Raw genomic sequence first — 21,154 nt, 5'->3', positions numbered from 1 at the left:
ACTTGGTTTCCTGGCAATGGATACCACTATAGATCAAATTACATCACAAAAAAATTCTTGAGGCACTACTCAAATGCTTTGGAGAGATCTAATCTCTTCACACTTAACCCACAACTCTTCAAGGCCTTACTTTTCTGAATTATAACATTATAATTTATTGGACACAGAGCAAAGGAAACCCATCAGCCTTGAAACTGTAACAGGGAAGGGACTGTGATTGGTTCACTCCTGTATGCCCAACATCTACTCAGTGCCGAGCACACATTCAATGCTCAATAAAAACCTACTGAATGAAGGTAGATTTAAGTGTTTTATTGAACACAGGTAATGGACTATTACCTGTCTTGCTGCTCTGACACTTTGGGTATTTAATGCCTGTTTTTTATCATTGGAATTTGATTTCTATCTTTATTTAATATAAATCAGAGAACTCTTCTAAGAACTCTTTTTTCCAGTATTTTAATAAAAATTCCAGAAACAGCAGTCTTGCTCTCTTAGAAATAAGTAAGCAGACATGGAAGAGTACATTAAGGTGAACAAATGACCGAAAAGAGTCAAGTGAGTGGACTGTTTCTTGAAAACAGCTGCTGCTGCTAAGTCACGTCAGTCGTGTCTTCTTGAAAACAGCAGATGAGGCTAAGTCTGGAGCCACCAAGAGCCCAACAGTCATGAATAGCAGTGCTCAGTTCAGTTCAGTTACTCCGTTGTGTCTGACTCTTTGCAAGCCCATGGACCGCAGCATACCAGGCCTCCCTGTAGCAGGGCTACAAGCCCCAGAAATCACAGGTGACAAGGGAAGGCCTTGTTGTCCAGGTATGCATCTCTATTCCATCCCTTTGGCAATGCAAAGCTAAACAAACAAAATCTATGCTTTAAAAACAGCTGTTTCCAAGACAGAGTCATAGATCTCAGAGAGTCTCTAAATGCTGGCAGGTTAATCGAAAGGTGAGTCCAAACATACCTGAGTCATAGATAACGAAGTTCTAAAATCAGTCAACAAGGCAAAATGCTCGGAGATATTAGGTGAGGAATGGGGGGAACACGGAGAAAAGGAGAAAGGCAGGAAAAGCGACTAAACAGAAGCTCCATTAAAGCTCAAAATGTGACTCAAATTTGAAAAGTCCTGCTGAACCACATCTTCTGAGACAGTTTTCTTATAGCTAGAATTAGGAACTATCTAGTAAGTATATAATCAAATATGAAATTTAGATTAAAAAAGAAGTTCCCAATTTTATGTTAGGAAGTAATATACTTTTTCCAGTTTTTCAGTTACATAAAACACAAACCCTTCCTATATTTAACTTTCCTCAGTTGCAAAGTTTTAAAACAATTTTAGAATCTAGGCAAAATTTCCCTAAGAATCATGAAATACTTTAATCAATTTTTAAAGCTATTTTCATTTTTAATGGACACCAGAGTTTGGTTTGTCTTCATTTAATAGAGTTTATATACTTTTTAAAAACTTAATCTTTTTTTAATTCAGTAAAACTGAAGAGTTTTGGTACATAGGGTACCTATGTACCCTATCACCCAAAAATAACAGCCATTAGTGTTTAGCATCAGTTTATTTAGAAAACCAAGTGTGTATATTTACACATGCTATTTTCTGAAAGGCCTCATAGCTTTTAACTTCTCAGAGAGATTAAAGAATGAAAATTAACCATAGATTTAGTACAAGATGCCTATTTCACGGACGAGAAAACTGAGGCTCAGAGAGGCAAACTGACTTGTCCAATAAACTTATAGTTAGCAATCAACAGAACCCTGAAGAGAAAAGTACTATCTCCCAAATTCCTGGTTTAATATTCTTTCAAACTCCATTTGATTTTTTATTTCCCTTAAGATATTCCTTCTCCATTCATTTATTTACCCAGCCAAACACTGTGAGCCAGGGGTCTCAGGGACACAGAGATAAAAAGAAATATTACTGTTCCTCAAGTCCAGTGGAAATACAGATACATACATGTAAATACACCTTTTTGTTAGCTAAAATATGATCATGTCTTTACTTGGTGTACCTACAAAATGCCGTTGGGAGAATGTGGCCAGGTGAGACAAGCGTGCCTTGAAGAGAAACACCATTCAAGGTAATCTCGAAGAATAAATCCATGTTAGCCAGAGAGATGCTTATTGAGGTTTGGGGAGGAGAGGGAGGGGACAGATGGCCTCTGAACATGGCACTGGAAGGCAGGAGGCATGGTGGGGTGGAGAAGGATGGAGATCTTGAAAGAAAGGAGTTCAGATTTTACCTACAGGAATTAAGGAGCCACCAAACATTTTTAAGCAAGGTTCAATTCAGTTCAGTTCAGTCGCTCAGTCGTGTCCGACTCTTTGTGACCCCATGAATCGCAGCATGCCAGGCCTCCTTGTCCATCACCAACTCCCGGAGTTCACTCAAACTCATGTCCATAGAGTTGGTGATGCCATCCAGCCATCTCATCCTCTGTCGTCCCCTTCTCCTCCTGCCCCCAATCCCTCCCAGCATCAGAGTCTTTTCCAATGAGTCAACTCTTCATATGGGGTGGCCAAAGTACTGGAGTTTCAGCTTAAGCAAGGTTATCTCATAACTAAAATTTATATTTTACAAAGATCATTCTGGTACCCATGAGTGGCACAGAAAAACAGTAAGAACGGGACATGAACAAAACCAGAGCAGTAACAGCGGGGGCAGGAGAGATATTTACGGTTAGAATTAACAGGCTACTTGATAAGAAGACAAAGTAAGGAGTCTTAAATAAATTAACTAATTGACAGATGGTGTTGCCATTGGCAGTATGGAATACCTTCATATTTTTTAGGATCTGTATTTTAAATTGCTTTAATTTAAATTGCTACTACAATGCTACACGGTAGGCTTCTAATGGTAAATTGCAGAAAGCAATTCAATTTTCAACCAAAACTGCCAATATGAGTGAGGAATGGAAAGAAGGGGGAAAAAAGCCTAAAAATTTTGATCTGTTTATGAAAGCTAGATTCTAAAAGAAGACAAAGTAGAAATTGAAAAGCACTGGCAACAGCGACTAACAAATCTTTCTGGAAAAGATTTTAACTTCAGAAACCATTTTGGAAGCCTACTGATAAGGAATATATCATATTTATTTTTTAAATAAAATATTTCTAACATAAACATCTTAAACTTAAGTGAAAGTATATCAAATGCTGTCAACTGAATTTCACAATGCACATAACTGAAACAGATACTACAAGAAAGCAAACTATACTGGAACTTAAGAAGTGAGAAGACTTTGGTGGGCACTGAAGATATTACTTATTTCCAAGAAGAAAAATAAAATCTTCAACTTAGCCCCAGAAAAAGATTCCACCTTCATGGCTAAAGATTCCTGCTTCATGGCTAAAATATTTCAATTTTGGTAAAGATTATCAAAATGAAATGCCAACTTAATTGTGTTAGCTCTTTTCTTCAGAACAAATCAACATACACCAAATGTAATGTCACCTACTACTAATATGAGCTTAAGAAAAAATTTTTACAACTCAATTGTGACTGAAAAATATTTCAATACTGAATAATAACAATTCCTATTATAATATAATGAGAACGAGAAATACAAACTTAAAAAAGAAACTAAAACTCCCTGGAAGGAAGGTGAGAAAAAACATCTACTCTTGAAAGTGAAGCACAACTTTCTTAGCAATGCCTCCACAATGCGAAAGTCTCAGGCTGATACGTCCCTTGTATCTCAATGCTTGCTTCTTTATACGCCCAACTTTCTTCTTATTATTTTCTTATTTTTTAAATCAAAACCGTGGTAAAATGTATTACACATTCCTGGACTTTCTTAAACAGAACAGACTGTAACCTTTTCTGGAGTGCGGCATCAGTAAAAACAGCCTCTCGGGGGCATGCAGCACACAAAGCTGTTGCACATCACTCCATACACACGGCTTTGCTTTCAAAGCTTCCTGTCCCCTCCTTCATCCCTGAGCTACTTGTCACTTCTCACTACTGTGTTTGCCTCCAGCAGCTCATCACCGCATGTCTGGACTACTGCAAAACACTTCTAATTTGACAGAAAACCTAATATTAAAGCTTATTTGAACTATGTTTAAAAAAAAAAAGACAAAACAGCTAGGACTTTCCTGGTGGCTCAGTGGTAGAGAATCCACCTGCCAATGCAGGAGACACAGGTTTGACCTCTGATCTGGGAGGATCCCACACGCTGCGGAGCAACTAAGCCCACGCGCCACAACTTAACTGAGTCTGTGCTCTAGAGCCCGTGAACCACAACTACCGACCTCACACGCTCAGCTCCTGAAGCCCTCATTCTCCAGAGCCCGAGCTACACAGCAAAGGAAGCCACCGCAACGAGAAGCCAGCGCACTGCAACTTTAGAGCAGCCCCCCTACTTGCCGCAACTGGAGAAAAGCGTGAGCAGCAACAAAGACCCAGAACAGTCAAAAACAAAAGCAATTCAATAAATAAAATAAAAAAACTAAAACACAAACGAGTGAAGTGCATGATCTTGAGTGCATGTGGAATATGAGGGTGTTTTGAAATGGTTTAATCTTATATATTTTACTTCTCATTTCTCTTTGGTATTTCAAATAAAAAAAACTTCTGCGAAAACTGAACTCCACAGACAGGAAAATTATTACTGAACCAAATCTTCCTGAATATAATAATTCTTATTAAAAGCAACAATTTTTCATCTTTGCACTCAAATTCAAATAAAATCCATGTTATATGCTTTTTGAGCAGTAAGCACGAAGCTGTGGAATACCTTGATGTCTGCTATTTAGGTTATATTACGGTTGAAATTCTTTCCTCAAATTATTAAAACAACATTTACTTTTCTAATACTGTTATTGGTTTCAAATTTTAAGCTAACAGGATTATTATGTTGCATAAAGCTGTCCCTACCTACTATGATTTCACTAGAATATGCCTCACTGATACACAAAAGGTACTTCTTTCATGCCAAATTACATTCATTCTAATAGCAAATGGTCACGTAATTACAAGTCAGATGAACTCATATGCCTAGTTCGCAAAGGAGACACATATATACTAGATTATAAAGAAATTTTTATTTCAAAATTAATCTTTCAGAGTCCCTATTTTTCACGTACTTTCAACTGAATTTTGGAATTCTTTTTTCCCTTTTTTTGGCCTTGCCCTGTGGTATGCAGAATCTTAGTTCCCAGCCCAGGGATGGAACTGCTGCCCCTTGTACTGGGGGCACAGAGTCTTAACCACTGGATTGCCAAGGAAGTCCTGGGAATTATTTTATTTTTTTAACTGTAAAACTTATAAATAGATTCTACATTTTCTAATTGAACAAGTCACAGCAGATCAGAACCTGTAAATCATATATTCAAATCACAAATAACTAAAATTTATTTATAAGATATTTACTCCACATTCAAATGAGCTAGAATTGTGTATTTTAGAGGGAAAAAAGGACACGAGTTTTAATATAAACCTTAGTGTATTATGTAATATACAATGTATAATTTTAATTCATGTATAACTACCCACTTAATACCAAAAGAAAAAAAAAGGGGGCAAAAATAAGGAGTTACAAATTAATGTGATTTTTATGTGATTTATATATAGTCTAGCAGGACAACTTTAGGGCTCTTTAACAAAAAAGCAATGAAATCATGCAAATACTTCTGACAAAATATTTCCAGAAGACTATTCACAATTAAACAGAAACAAAACAAGGAGTTCACAATATTAGTGAGATCACAGCATTAAATGTCACTTCTAGGAATAAGAATTAACATGAAACTTGACACTAAGGTATTTCTGTTAAAACTCTCCTTGCAAAAAAAAAATCTATTTTAGTATTTTCTAAAGACAAAACAAGGAAACTTAGTAACAAGTAAGGTATATTGCACAAGTGTTAAATTTTAAAACGTGCCTAAAAGGGTTCCTGGTTCTAAGTTCTAACTCTCTGGATAGGATCACAGTTCTTAAAAGGACCAACTCTGTCCCAGCTCTAGGAGGGCAGAGCCAGGGGGCATGCCCTGAATAGTGGTCAGGGGGGCTGACATTAACCATAAAAGAAACACTGAAGAATTCTAACAGCCGGGGGTGTTAAACATCTGGATAAGTTATTTGGAGCAGCTGTGAGATCTCACTCTCTTTAATAATAGAACAGATTCCTACCTGCTGTGGAAAGGTTGTTAAGTAATGCTATTTAAAATCAAAACTGGTGAACTTTTCAAAATCCCATCCAGCCAAGACACCAAGAATTAATACACATCTACACCCAGCACAACTTTCTGCAAAGCAGTACCTTTAAGTCACTGGAAGATTATCTAAAAAAGTGGCTTTCTGTGCAGTGTTATGCATTCTACTAGATATCTGAGTCTTTTCTATCTGCATTCTCCTTGGTGCTACTGAACCAGAAGTTAACTGCTTTTACTTTCCAAATTTTAATTTTTAAACCAAATCCTAATTATAGCATGAGCCCAAATTACTAAACTGATTGACCTAACTGCATGACCTTGGGAAGTCACTTCTTGTAAAGCTAGAGGCTTGCACTAAGATCCACCAGACTGTAACCTCTACATTCTGTTCCCAGCCCTGGAACCTGGAAGGATTAAATGCTTACCAAATGAGAGGACTGTTCCTGTTATCAAATGACAAATACAAAATAAATGCAATCATTTTTTTCTTTTTTAACAATTGGATTTTGATCTGTATATTCCCAAATATTTTTAAGAGGACACTGAAACTGAAATTTCCTATTGGGCCAATACAAATTTATATAATTTCAGCCAAGGACCTCATTTTAAAGAAATAAAACAAGTAGATTATACAAGAGCTGACAATCTTTACCTTGTTTATTACACTTTCTTTTCTCCAGCCTTTAACTGTGTCCTGTCCCTTTTTCATTTGAAAGGCAGGCAGCTGATAGGGAGAGAGTGCAATGGACTTGGAGTGAGCGGGCCTGGATCCTAGTCCCATCTCTTTCATGAACTGACTCTGTGGGGACATGAATGACAGGCTGACAAGCCCCTTTGGGGCTTGCCTGCTTATGTATGTAAAACCAAGGAGACAAACTAAGCATTAATTTCTGAAGTCTTCTTTAAAAAGGTAGGATTCTCCCTTCATTCTATCCATTATCCTATTCCCAATGCGTTGATTCAGCCCTTGCAAGCCACATCTTTCCTAGCTTGTACAGGAACCTCAAATTTGTCTCTTTCCCTTTTTATTTTTCCTTTTTATCTTAAAATGAATTCAATCTTAAACCATGAGTTGAGTAGAATGAAAAACACACTGTCTTTGCAGTCAGAGAGACCAGTTTCAAATTCAGATTTTGCCACTAGCTAAGCATAACTCTAAAACAGTGATGTTATTAACTACCTCACTGGGGATTAAGTACAATGTATAAAGCACCTAACAGCACCTGACACCGTATAGATGCTCAACAATGATCAGCGCTTCTCCCTATTTCCCAAGATCAAATGCCTCAGGTTCCCGTTGTCCACAAGAATGACCAACAAACTGCACAAGCGGCATGCAAATAGATTTGTAAAACTACAGAGGCAACAACTGGATTAAATATTCTCACCAGGTTCCCATGTGCCTGTATCCTTGGTGGTCTTCTTCTGGGTAAAGCATCCTCAGGCACCAGTAGCAACCCCCACTTCCCACTCTGACCTTGCAAAATTAAATGGTAGAGCCAAATCCACAAGTCAAGAGGAAATGAAAACTTGACAGGGGTCTTCACAAAGTCATAGATTCTCTAGATTTTATGTGAAAGCAGACTCCTCAGCCTGTCATTCATGTGAAAGGAAGCCAAAAATTCTTAGTGTTTAAATGTTCAGGCAGGGCAGCTAACGTGGATGTTAAAGTACCACCAAGCATTATAATTTATTTTGATTTTGCAATTCCAGGAAATTAAAAGGCGTGATAAAAGAAAAAAAAGTAAATTTTTTTCACAAAATGAGGATATGCTGAACTTTGAAGAACTATAAAAGCAGCTTCAGAAAAAGCAGTGGCTTTCTTCTTGATTTCAAAACTGGGTCAAAACTAATTGGAACAAGAAGAGTGATGGGGGCTTGCAAACAGAAGCTCATTTCTTAAAGCGATTTAAATACAGTTATTTAACAGACTGGTTCCAAATAGGAAAAGGAGTTCATCAAGACTGTATATTGTCACCCTGTTTATTTAACTTCTATGCAGAGTACATCATGAGAAACGCTGGACTGGAAGAAACACAAGCTGGAATCAAGATTGCCAGGAGAAATATCAATAACCTCAGATATGCAGATGACACCACCCTTATGGCAGAAAGTGAAGAGGAACTCAAAAGCCTCTTGATGAAAGTGAAAGTGGAGAGTGAAAAAGTTGGCTTAAAGCTCAACATTCAGAAAACGAAAATCATGGCATCCGGTACCACCACTTCATGGGAAATAGATGGGGAAACAGTGGAAACAGTGTCAGACTTTATTTTTCTGGGCTCCAAAATCACTGCAGATGGTGACTGCAGCCATGAAATTAAAAGACGCTTACTCCATGGAAGGAAAGTCATGACCAACCTAGATAGCATATTCAAAAGCAGAGACATTACTTTGCCAACAAAGGTCCGTCTGGTCAAGGCTATGGTTTTTCCAGTGGTCATGTATGGATGTGAGAGTTGGACTGTGAAGAAAGCTGAGCGCCAAAGAATTGATGCTTTTGAACTGTGGTGTTGGAGAAGACTCTTGAGAGTCCTTTGGAGTGCAAGGAGATCCAACCAGTCCATTCTGAAGGAGATCAGTCCTGGGATTTCTTTGGAGAGAATGATGCTGAAGCTGAAACTCCAGTACTTTGGCCACCTGATGTGAAGAGTTGACTCATTGGAAAAGACTCTGATGCTGGGAGGGATTGGGGGCAGGAGGAGAAGGGGATGACAGAGGATGAGATGGCTGGATGGCATCACTGACTCGATGGATGTGAGTCTCAGTGAACTCCGGGAGTTGGTGATGGACAGGGAGGCCTGGAGTGCTGCGATTCGTGGGGTCGCAAAGAGTCGGACACAACTGAGCGACTGATCTGATCTGATTTAATTATATGGGACCTTTCCCCCAAAGTAGGAATAATTACAACCTTTACTTCCATACACTAGTCAATGATACAGCTGAGTTACCGGGTAACAGAGGGCAATCAATCAAGTATGTGGAAGTCTGGAAACCAAAGAGATCTTGTGAAATCTAGTTTTTTGAAGTGCTATTTTCTTTCCCAAGCTACTTCAGCCCATGCTGCCAAAGCATATGACTAAAAAGACAGAATATTATTTATGAAAAAATCCTTTCAGGAGGCTTAGCTTCATTAAGAATTATCCAAATTCACATCTCTACTTAAAAACCCAAACCACTAGGGTAAGCCAACCTACTCTACTGGACCTTTGAAATGTACTATGCAGCAAATCGGACCAAAACCCCTATCATGAGCTGTCATTTTTCTGCAAAAGAATTATTCACCAACACTGTTGCTTCTGGTTGATACTTTTTTTAAAAAAAATGCGAGGTAAAGTCTGTTTTCTCCCTCGTGTTCTTTGCTCACATCTCAAACTAAACAGAAGGAATCATCTCCACCCAGACTTGAGATCTCTGATCAAAGCCATTCACCTAGAAGGCCCTTTCTCCTTAACAGACTCCTCCAGCCCCTTTATTTTCCACCCTGTCCCTGTCCCTCTGCAGAGCACTCTCATTGCTACAACCCCTTTCTCTGGTCTAGCTTTCCCTCATTTCTGATTTCATCAATGACCAGTACCCAGACTTGGTCCCAGCTTCATATTCCAACTCCGGTCCCATCACTGCCGAGCCCTTCCTCAGCTCTGACTCCTGTCCTGGGCTCTTATCTCTAACCTTTCTCAGTCTAATCCCCATGGCTTTAATACCTGATTTTATCGATGACGCCCCAATCCACATCTCATATCAATTATTGTCATTCCTGGCCTCTGCCCAGTCCCTCTTCATTTTAGACCCCGACCAATCTCTTTTTTCTGGTCCTTGGCTAAAACCCAAATCCCATCGTAACCTCAAGTCCTCCTCTGACCCAGCAAAGGCCTTTCTTTACCCTGGCTGGCCCATCCCACTTTTTCTCTGACTCTGAACCTGGTGCCTTCCCCGACTCCTTCACTGAAACCCTGGGCCACGAAATCTCGGGTCCTTGCCTAGTCTACTAGTACCCCATTTCTGAGTGCCTGATAACACGCGCCACCCCCCATCACACTCTCCAGGCCAATGTGTCATCTTCCCGCATCTCGGGGATGCCAGCTTTGGACCCTCCTCCCCATCCCCTTCCGGGGCCTGCCCCGCTGGTGACCTCAGCTCAAGCCCGAGAGACCCCTCCCCACCCTGCCGCGCAGCCCTGCCCCGCATCCTCAATTCAGTTTCATCAGCCCTTACCCTATGGGCTCCACTCCCTACCTGACCGCAGTCCGTTGACCTCCGTCCTGACGAGCCCGGTGCTCCATTTGCCCTTTCTCCGTGCCTCCCCTGCTCCACACGCTCCCCGCACTTCAAGCCCAGTGGGGTGTGTCCCCTCCCCACGGAACTCCAGCCCGCTAGCCTCTCCCACGGGGGTCACGGGTCGCCCCTCCTCACCTCGGCGTCCACCACCTCGTGGTACGCGGGCGGGGGGTCGAACCCGCCGCCGCCTCCGGTGCTCCCGCCGCGGGAGGGGCCGTCGCTGCCGCCGCCGTCGCCCCGCGAGCCCCCGCCGGGCCCGGGGCTGGGGCCGCCACCGCTGTCCATCGGCTCGTAGCCGCCGTAGTCGAGGCCCGGCCGCTCGTTGGTGAGCAGCGCCACGGCTTCGTTGATGTCGTTCTTGGCCAGGCGCAGGGCCTTGCGGATGGTGGCGGGGTCCGAGAAGCCCATGCACAGCAGCGTGGTCATGTGCTGCTCCTCCTCCGATTCCATGGCTCCGGCCTCCGGGCCCCGCCGGCCGGCGAGCAGCGAAGCTGCGGGTCCGGGGCCTGGCGGGCCCAGCGGCGCTGCCTCTGCGCCGTCCCCGCGCCCGGGCGGGCCCTTGCGCTCCTGGGCTGCGCGCTCCGCGGCCGCCGGGCCAGGTTGGGCGCGGGCGTGAGCACCGCGAGCCGAGCTACGGCGCTGGGGCGCTCAGGAGTGGCGGCGGCCCGGCCCAGCCCTGCGCGCCGCCATGTTGGCCTCCTCCTCCGCCTCCGCCTCCTCCGGCCCGCGGGGCCGCGCCTCCGCTCCCGGAAGCCGCACGAGCCGCCGCCGGGCCCGCAGGTCACGGGTGAGGGTTGGGGGCTGATTTTTCTTTCTTTCGTTTTTTAAAAAAAAAACAGAGGCAACAGGGAGGGGCCGTGCCGCGCAGCGTCTAGGTCGAAAGGGCCGCCATGAGGCCCAGGCGGAGGCGATGGAGGGTTCGCCGCCGCCGCCCGCCCATTCCTCCGGCAACAGGTTCCCCCGGGATCGGGAGGGGCGGGAGTGAAGTACAGCTCGCGGCGCGGAACATCCCCGAGCCGGCGATCCTGCCCTGCGCTGACGGCTGTTCCCTCCGAACCTCCCCGGAGTCCCCGCCGGACTCCCGCTCCCGGACTCGCTCGCCCCGGCGCGGCCCGGAATGCACTCCATCCTAAACGCAGTGCGCTTGGCCGCTGCTGTAACCCACCCCGAAGCCGGTCTGACAGGGACTGCGGTCCTGAAGGAAGTCCTTCAGCCACGCTGCCTGAAATACTCTTCAGCGCCCACTTAAATGCATGCCCCAAACCGGGCAAATCGACCCACTCGGGCTGGAATGCACCATACTCTTGACCTAAATCCTCCCAGCTTTCGCTGAAATCACCCTTAACTGGTTTAAATGAATTCCCAAACTTCGTTGAATTTGCCTTCCATCCTTGACTGACCACCACCTACGTACCCCAGGATAACCTGAGTGGACTCTACCAAACACATGCCAGAGCCCCCTGAGAGTCTGAAACATATTTTTACAATCCGAACTCTAAATCCCAGTGCTCCCTGTGAAAACCTCCCAAAACTCCAGACTGCATCACCCTCCTTCAGCCCTTGACTCATCCCAGCACCTTGGACCTCTGTTCCCCTCCTGATACCCACCCACCCACGTTTTACTGCGCTGTAGCTCAGGATTCCGGCTATGTTTCTGCCTTGTGAGGGGGGACTGCGCCCCCTCTTTTCTATACCCGTTGCGGGAGGCGACCGCACCCCTGTTGATTTCCACCTTTGAGCATTCCCCTTCCCCTTCAGAGACTGCTTCCTTGCTTTCTCTTTCCACTTTTAGCATTATTACCCAGGGGGCATATCTTTAGGCCACTGACTTTACCATCTAAGCCCTGGTCCTTGCTATTTCCCCGCTTCGATTTCCTTTAATTCACGCTTCTAAGTTATTTCCCTACCCTCTCCCAAGATCCTGATACTTTCCCCTTATCTCACTATATGCTGAATTAGTCCATCTCCTAATACGCTGACCCTGGTTTCTTCCTGAACTGTGAAGTCCATCATCTATCTAACCTTTGTCTTTCTATCAAATCCTTCCTGTTGCCAACCCAGGCACTCACTAAAATCCCCATTTACCCCAAATCTCAAATTAGGGGTGGTACCCAGAAATTTTCTCTGCATTCTATTAGTATCCTTTACCCTGGACCATGAGCCTTACTTGCTGTCTACATTTTTAAACGCCAGCAAATTGATTTACAGGGTGAATTTGTCATTGTTAGTTAACATGTAAATGAAGTAACTGTGTTTCTTGTACTGGTTAGACTAGATTATTGACCAAAGACTAGGACTGATATGCAAAGGAAGTAAAGTTTTCTAAATGTGTTAATGAAAATAACAAAACTCCTCTCTTCCATTTCTGAGCAACAACAAAAAAGAACTTGCTAAGGAAGAATGCCTATAATTGGATCAGATCACAATCTGTATATTGAAATAAAATGTTATTAAGTGTTATCAACTTCCAGGGATTCAATGACATTTTAGATATTTATCTGTGGTATATGAAGAACAAAAGTAATCTGAATCAACCTAATCAATCTGTCATAGAGTACCTCCCAAAGGTATTTAATTTTTGCAACAAATATATACTTAGTATTTGTCAGGTGCTAGGAGAAGGCAATGGCACCCCACTCCAGTACTCTTGCCTGGAAAATCCCATGGATGGAGGAGCCTGGAAGGCTGCAGTCCATGGGGTCACTGAGGGTTGGACACAACTGAGGGACTTCACTTTCACTTTTCACTTTCATGCATTGGAGAAGGAAATGGCAACCCACTCCAGTGTTCTTGCCTGGAGAATCCCAGGGACGGGGGAGGCTGTTGAGCTGCCGTCTATGGGGTCGCACAGAGTTCGACATGACTGAAGCGACTTAGCAGCAGCAGCAGCAGGTACTGTTCTTGGCTTTAAACAGTAGATAAAATGTGATGATGGCAAGGGGATCATATTCAATTTTGCCCTATGTTTAAAGAGTTAAATCAATGACCAAATTAAGAAATTAGTTATAAAGGGAGGGAAAGTCGCAGGTGAAGAAAAAAATTGTTTGCCACTGAAATTCGAAATAGAACTCAAGAGGTAATGAGACAGAGCTGACCAATTCAGATGGCACATAAAAAGACTCGTCAACAGTGGCAGGGTTATAGAACATGACAGAGGAAGCTGTGCTGAACTGAGAAGAGGAAGCAGAGAAAAAGTCTGTGATAAAAACTGGAAAGGAGCCACAGAAGGCTATGAGAAACAAGGAAGGCCATTTTTGAACCTGATTTTGGAGTGAGTGAAAAGCCAGAGTGTCATTTGAGGATGCTAGTAGTATAATCACACTTTTTTTGCATGTAAGAAAGCAAGTAAAAACGTTAAACTCTGTTGAATTAGGATAGGAGGAGAGGGACCTGTGGTATGAATATTCATACCTTCACTTACATTTTTATTTTTATTGCAGTAATATCTTGAAAATGATAAAGGACCCTCCAAGATAAATATTTAATTCACATTTATCCTTATTTAGAAACTTAGAAGAAAAAGAAATAGCTTGGTCTGGAAGAGAAGTATAATGGACTGTCTTGAAGATAATATATGAGGGGTTTCTTGAAATAATTAATAAGTAATTAAAAAGTTATTGAATGTCAGTTTTGAGCCAGGCCAAGGACTTAGGGAGACAAATGTGAGCAAAATACACATAGTTTCTGCCTGTTTAGAACTTTAAAGGCTTTACAGAGAGACAAACAGTAATCATAGAATGTGATAGGTGCTTTGATTGGAGAATTTCAGAAAGTAAGGAGCAAATTTCTTGCCCTCTATGGGCATAAATGACCAAATCTAGGAAATCTAGAAAGTTTTCCAAAGGAAATGTTATTTAAACAATAATACAATAGAAAGTAGGAAAGCCAGGAAAAGGAGTGTAAGATGAGGAGAGAGTTAGAAGGAATAGGAACAGCATATGCAAAGGACCTGGAATGGGTAAGAGGGAAACAATTTGGGGGAACCTATTGGAAGGAATGATGCTAAAGCTGAAACTCCAGTACTTTGGCCACCTCATATGAAGAGTTGACTCATTGGAAAAGACTCTGACGCTGGGAGGGATTGGGGGCAGGAGGAGAAGGGGGTGACAGAGAATAAGATGGCTGGATGGCATCACTGACTCGATGGATGTGAGTCTCAGTGAACTCTGGGAGTTGGTGATGGACAGGGAGGCCTGGCGTGCTGCGATTCGTGGGGTCGCAAAGAGTTGGACATGACTGAGCGACTGAATTGAACTGAACTGATGGCTGGTTCATGTTGAGATTTGACAGTAAACAACAAAATTCTATAAAGCAATTATCCTTCAATAAAAAAATTAAAAAAAAAAAAAGTGGGGACTTTCTAGGTGGCTCAGTGGTAAAGAATCCTGCTGCCAATGCAGGCAACATAGGGACAAGGGTTCAATCCCTGGATCAGGAAGATCCACTGGAGTAGAAAATGGCAATTCCATGGACAGAGGAATTTGGCAGGCTGCAGTCCATGGGGTTGCAGAGAGTTGCACGTGATTGAGCACACACACACATGCATGAGAAAAAGTCAGTGGAAAGTGGCTGGAGTGTAGAGTTCTAGAGAGGTAGCAGTGAGAAAGGAATCTAGAAGCAAATGTAAACGGACACCAGATCTGAGAGGGCCACCTAAACTGTGACAAGGAATTTGAACTTTATTCTGAGGGAGTGAGAAGTCACTGAAACATTTATGTAGAGGAGAGAGGTGATGGGTGCTATTTAAAAATTTAAGATCAACCTAACTGCAGTGTAGAGAATGGTGTAGATGAGAGGAAGAGTGAAGATGGGGATTTTATTTAGGAGACAAGATCATTTAGCCTTCCTAGGTAACCTTTGAAATGAAAAAGTAGAGTTTTCTTATTCAATCTATGATACTTATTTTTTTGTTCTTGGTTGTGTTGAGGAGCGGTTTTCTTTGTACTTGTTTTCAGTGGAGTTTGTAGGGATTCTTGAATATGTGGCTTGAGATCTTTCCTAGCTTGGAAAATTCTTGGCTATTGTTTCTTTATATTACTTCTGTTTCATTCTCTCTCTTCTCCTCCTGGGACTTCAGTTAAATAAACATGAGACTCTTTTCATTGAATCATATCTGTCTCCTCTGCTTGTTTCTGTATTTTTTATTCTTTTAACTCTGTGCTTGAGTCTAGATTTTTTTTCTGTCCTTTCCTCTACTTCACAAATTCTCTCTTCAGCTACACATCTAGACAGTGTATTCAAAAGCAGAGACATCAATTTGCTGACAAAGGTCCATATAGGCAACACTGTGGTTTTTCCAGCAGTCATGTACAGATGTGAGAGTTGGACCATAAAGAAGGCTGAGCGCCAAAGAATCGATGCTTTCAAATTGTGGTGCTGGAGGAAGACTCTTGAGAGTCTCTTGGACAGCAAGGAGATCAAACCAGTCAATTCTAAAGGAAATCAACCCTGAATATTCATTGGAAGGACTGATGCTGACGCTCCAATGCTTTGACCACTTGATGCAAAGAGCCGACTCATTGAAAAAGAATCTGATGCTGGGAAAAATTGAAGGCAAAAGGAGAAGGGGCAGCAGGGGATGAGATGGTTAGATAGCATCAGGGACTCAATGAACATGAATTTGAGCAAACTCTGGGAGATGGTGGAGGACAGAGGAGCCTGGCATGCTACAGTCTATGGGGTGGCAGAGTTGGACATGACTTAGTGACAGACAACAATGATAACAAAGAAACTGCACCCGTTAGCTGTCCTTATATCTCCTTATTCTCCCCAGGACTTCCCTGGTGGCTCAGATGGTAAAGCATCTGCCTATAATACGGGAGACCTGGGTTTGATCGCTGGATCAGGAAGATCCCCTGGAGAAGGCAATGGCACCCGACTCCAGTACTCTTTCCTGGAAAATCCCATGGACAGAGGAGCCTGATAGGCTACAGTCCATGGGGTCGCAAAGAGTCGGACACGACTGAGCGACTTCACTTTCACTTTCATGATGTTAACAACACTGTTTCAATCTATGAACATAGACTGTGTTTTCATTTATTTAGATCATCTTTAATTTCTCTCAGCACTGTTTTCTACTTTTCAGAGTATAAGTCTTATACTCCTTTAGAAAGATTTATACCTAAATATTTACTCTTTTTTGATGCTACTATAGATGGCGTTGCTTTATTAACTTCATTTTGGATTATTTGAATGCAATTATACAATTAAATTTTGTATGTTACTCTTGTAAACTACAACCTTGCTTGCTGAACTTACTAATTATACAGTTTCCTAACGTTTGTCTTAGGATTTTCTATGTACAAGATCATGTTTTCTGTGAATAAAGATAGTTTAATTTCTTTCTTTCCAGTCTGGATGCCTTTTGTTTATTTTCCTTGCCTAATTGCCCTGGCTAGAACCTCTGGACAGTTGGTGTCCAATAGAGATATCAGTAGCAGCCATCCTTATCCTGTTCTTGATATTAGGAGAAAAGCATGCAGTCTTTCACCTTTAAGTATGATATTCACTGTGGCTTTTTCATATATGGCTTTTATTTATGTTGCGATAGTTTCCTTCTATTCCTAGTTTGTTGAGTGTTTTATCATAAAAGGTATTTGTTTTATCATAAAAGTATTTGTCAAATACTTTTTCTTTGTATCTTGAGATAATTATGTGGTTTGTTTTTTATTCTGTTGATCTAGGGCATTGCCTTAATTGATTTTCAGATGTTACACCAATCTTGCATTCTGGGATAAATCCCACTTAATCATGGTGGTACTACTTTATATATGTAACTGAATTTAGTTTGCTAATATTTTGTTTAAGAACACAGTGATGGTGGTTAAAACAGTAAAGAATCAGCCTGCAATGCAGGAGACCAGGGTTCAGTTCCTGAGTTGGGAAGATCCCCTGGAGGAGAGAATAGCTACCCACTTCAGTATTCTTGCCTGGAGAATCCCATGGATAGAGGAGCCTGACAGTCTATAGTCCATGAAGTCGCAAAGAGTCAGACACAACTGAGCAACTAGCACAATGTTGGAGGAAAAGAGCAATTACTTTTAGAGGAACTCTTTAGAGGAATCTAGATTCTGATTATTTCCTGAAAAAAAAAATTGGTATGAAAAAATGGAGAAAGCTAAAAGAAGAAAGAGGAAGAGGTAATTTTTAAGTTCAAGGTTCCTCCCACCCTTTAGTAAAGAAAGTATATTTCCGAATGAGGTGTCATTGAAAAGTTAATATGATGTCTTTCCATCTAGAAGATGATGCAACTGACCTGATGGCAGTCCAGCTTAGCTTTTGGATAGTTTTCCAGCAGCAGCAATGGGTTTTCCTGAGCCCCCATGACTAATGGGCAGATGTATCCCATGTGTGTGCACATTGATTCCACTGCCCCCACTTTGGGAAGCTTTTCACTTGTAGGGGATGACTAGGAATCCAGCAGTCCACAACATGAGGAAATGCATGCTATCGGATTGTGGTGTGAGTGGGAGATAGGGCCAAGGTTTTGACTGCCAAACTGCCTTCTCCTGAATTTGTTAGGTACTAAACAGCCATTAAATATTGTGAGTCTGGGAATAACGTGATGGAAGATGTACTTTAAGATTAAACTGGCATTAGTGTATTGAACATAAGAGATCAAATAAACAGCTGTGAGGTGAGAATGAAAAGAAGTACGTAGAAGATAGAGTCTTCAGGATTTGGCAATTGGATTTGATGATCAAGGACAAGGAAAGACTCCTCAATTTTAAGAATGGATGATCTGAAGTCAGGATTCAACCGGAAGGGTAGGTGAAAACTTAGGCCTTAGATGAATTGACAATTAATTAGGAAAGTTTGCCTGCAGACTTCACCAATCATATCACATGCATACAATTGGAAATAAAGCAGTTACAGCTGATAAGCATTTATAAGGCAAGGAGACTGCTGCTGCTGCTGCTAAGTCGCTTCAGTTGTGTCTGACTCTGTGCGACCTCATAGACGGCAGCCCACCAGACTCCTCCGTCCCTGGGATTCTCCAGGCAAGAATACTGGAGTGGGTTGCCATTTCCTTCTCCAATGCATGAAAGTGAAAGTGAAGTTGCTCAGTCGTGTCTGACTCCTAGCGACCCCATGGACTGAAGGTTGCCATTGCCTTCTCCAGGCAAGGAGACTGGAGCTATTTAATTTGGAAAGTGAAAAGATTTTACAAAAAGAGAAAGATGAAAGGAGTCATTTATTTCTCTGATGACCTAGTTCCTGGCCTTTAGCTCAGCATACCCACCTGCACATGACTCTACATTGGCAGCTCAAGAAAGCAAAGCTTGTTCAGGCAGAGGTGCCCCAAGCACACACTCCCATTTTTATTCTCCTGGTCCTCATTTTCATCTCCCCATTACTTTGCCAACAAAGGTTCGTCTAGTCAAGCCATGGTTTTTCCTGTCGTCATGTATGGATGTGAGAGTTGTACTGTGAAGAAGGCTGAGTGCCGAAGAATTGATGCTTTTGAACTGTGGTGTTGGAGAAGACTCTTGAGAGTCCCTTGGACTGCAAGGAGATCCAACCAGTCCATTCTGAAGGAGATCAGCCCTGGGATTTCTTTGGAGGGAATGATGCTAAAGCTGAAACTCCAGTACTTTGGCCACCTCATGTGAAGAGTTGACTCATTGGAAAAGACTCTGATGCTGGGAAGGATTGGGGGCAGGAGGAGAAGGGGACGACAGAGGATGAGATGGCTGGATGGCATCACCAACTCTATGGACATGAGTTTGAGTGAACTCCAGGAGTTGGTGATGGACAGGGAGGCCTGGCGTGCTGTGATTCATGGGGTCTCAAAGAGTCGGACACGACTCAGCGACTGATTTGATCTGATCTGATTCTTGGTTAGCTGGTTCTGTACTCCAGCTTTCCATATTGTGGCTAATCTACCTGTGGCCTCTTGACCATAGTAATGTTTAGTACCCCTTCCTGCACGTTGGAGCCCTCTGTCCATGGGTTCAGATTTCAGTTATCTCACAATTTCCAGTACAAGACTTCCTCTGCTAGCTCATCCCTTCAGAACCTTCCTGCTCAGGCTGACCCTAGAATTTCTATCAGGAGGTAAGAATTGGGCAGTTTATCTCAATTATATTTTCTGAAAAACATAGTCATAATATAACAGCTTACAACTCTCTGGTTGATTAAAATTTTGAATAAGGAATATGTTTACCTTGATAGTAGTGTTGAAACTCGGTTGTTCAAAAGAGAAACATGGACACCCCTCTCTGTAGGTGAAAACTCAGGATTTGCGGCTTTTAGTTCCTCTGAAACCAGGAGGACCTGGCTGTCAGGCTTTAGCGTAACTTCAACATCATTTAGAAGTCTGTTTCATTTCCCTACTGTTGACTCAGCAGTGTGCATTGATTTTCCAGGGTGTTGTGCTAATTATAGGCTAGTGGAACTAATGGACAAAATCAAAATGGCAACAAGTGAAAAAGTAGCAGAGGCTCTGGGTCTGCTCAGATGCAGATCTGTTTATAACTTCACAATTGTATGGTTACTACTAATTAAGAAGTATTACAGTGATCTTCAATTTTCAAAGGCGGCCACCGTCATTTTCTAGTTAACCTTTCCCATCCATTACCACATCCGTTTTATGTGGAGGGTGGAGCTGATAAATTACTTGCCTGAAGTAATGTCTGTGGTAAAGCCAAAATTATACTTTAAACGCTATGAATAATGATAAAAATAATATATTTGTGGAGCATTTGCAGTTTTCAAAAGGTTTCCTTTCATTCCCTTGTCATTTCATTTAACACTTTCTAAGCACCCCTGAGAAGGTTTCCTGTTGGTTAGTTTGAGGAGAGCACAAGAGAAGAGAGTTAGATTGACAGCTCGTTGACAGCTGTCTTGCTTAAATTTGAATAACGAGTACAAAGTTGTTGCTCAGGATTCCAGAGTTCTAAGTCATGCAATCTTCACTCTCTGTCACCTCTTTCTGTTAGGTTTTCTTGGCATTTGAGGATCCACAGGGCAAACATTCAGTTACATTAACCTTTTGTTTTTTGAGTCTTTAGTTTTGTTCCATCCAAATCTGAAAGGTAGATGAGTCTAGTGCCATGAGAGACCTTAATTTTAAAAAGTTGAGATGATCCAGATATTGTTTTGCTAGAATGCTGGAAGAAAATCTCCAAAAAGTGGAAGTGATTCCAGTGGCTGCCATGAACTTGTGATTGCAGTGCCCCAGCTCCCCTCCCATTCCTCACACAACAGCCTGGGCCTTTCCTGGCCTTCACAGGCCCAGTGTCCAAATACTCTACATTCAGTCTCCCAGAACCTTGTACAATCCCACAAGCAGAGAATTTGACAATTGGATGGGTTCCAAAAGGTCATGGAGTCTAACATCATCACCTTACCGATGAAGAAGCTGAGACTCAAAGAACTGACGTGACTTTTCCAAGTTCCATGGCTAGTAATCGTCAGAAGTGGAGTGAACACCTCGCAGGCTTTTGCTCGGCTAGAAAAGGAACCAATAATGATAGTCACAATCTCGCTGAAGCTGTGTTGGCCACAGGGAACTAGTGAATCAGCCAGACAGAGAGCAGTTCCCAAGATGTCCTCACAGTTGCTCCTTGACACAGGGTCCTATGGTCATGTTACTCTACCCAGTTGGGAATTCATAAGGCAAATTTGAAGACTCTGGCAAGTCTCGTGGGAAAGAATTGTGTTTAATCAAGCACTTCTCAAATTATTTCATTATTTTTTTTTAACTCAAACCTAGAAA

General features: G+C 42.3%; 1 protein-coding gene across 4 annotated transcripts in view; it reads right to left on the bottom strand.

The window, feature by feature from the left end:
• The window catches only part of USP24 (ubiquitin specific peptidase 24), a 155,605-nt gene extending 144,697 nt beyond the window's left edge, over positions 1-10,908 (bottom strand). For 3 of the 4 annotated variants that reach the window (XM_027537132.1, XM_027537134.1, XM_027537133.1), the window contains exon 1: positions 10,570-10,908. In XM_027537132.1, coding sequence (XP_027392933.1) covers positions 10,570-10,884 — 315 coding nt within the window. In that variant the 5' untranslated portion in view covers positions 10,885-10,908. The remainder of the gene's footprint in view (positions 1-10,569) is intronic. The other variant, XM_027537135.1, reaches the window with a different exon arrangement.
• Positions 10,909-21,154: the final 10,246 nt, after the last annotated feature.

Source organism: Bos indicus x Bos taurus, chromosome 3, assembly GCF_003369695.1.
Source record: "Bos indicus x Bos taurus breed Angus x Brahman F1 hybrid chromosome 3, Bos_hybrid_MaternalHap_v2.0, whole genome shotgun sequence".
Taxonomy (NCBI): Eukaryota; Metazoa; Chordata; class Mammalia; order Artiodactyla; family Bovidae; genus Bos; species Bos indicus x Bos taurus.
Note: the sequence above shows the minus strand (reverse complement) of the source record. Positions and strands in the feature narration are given on the sequence as shown.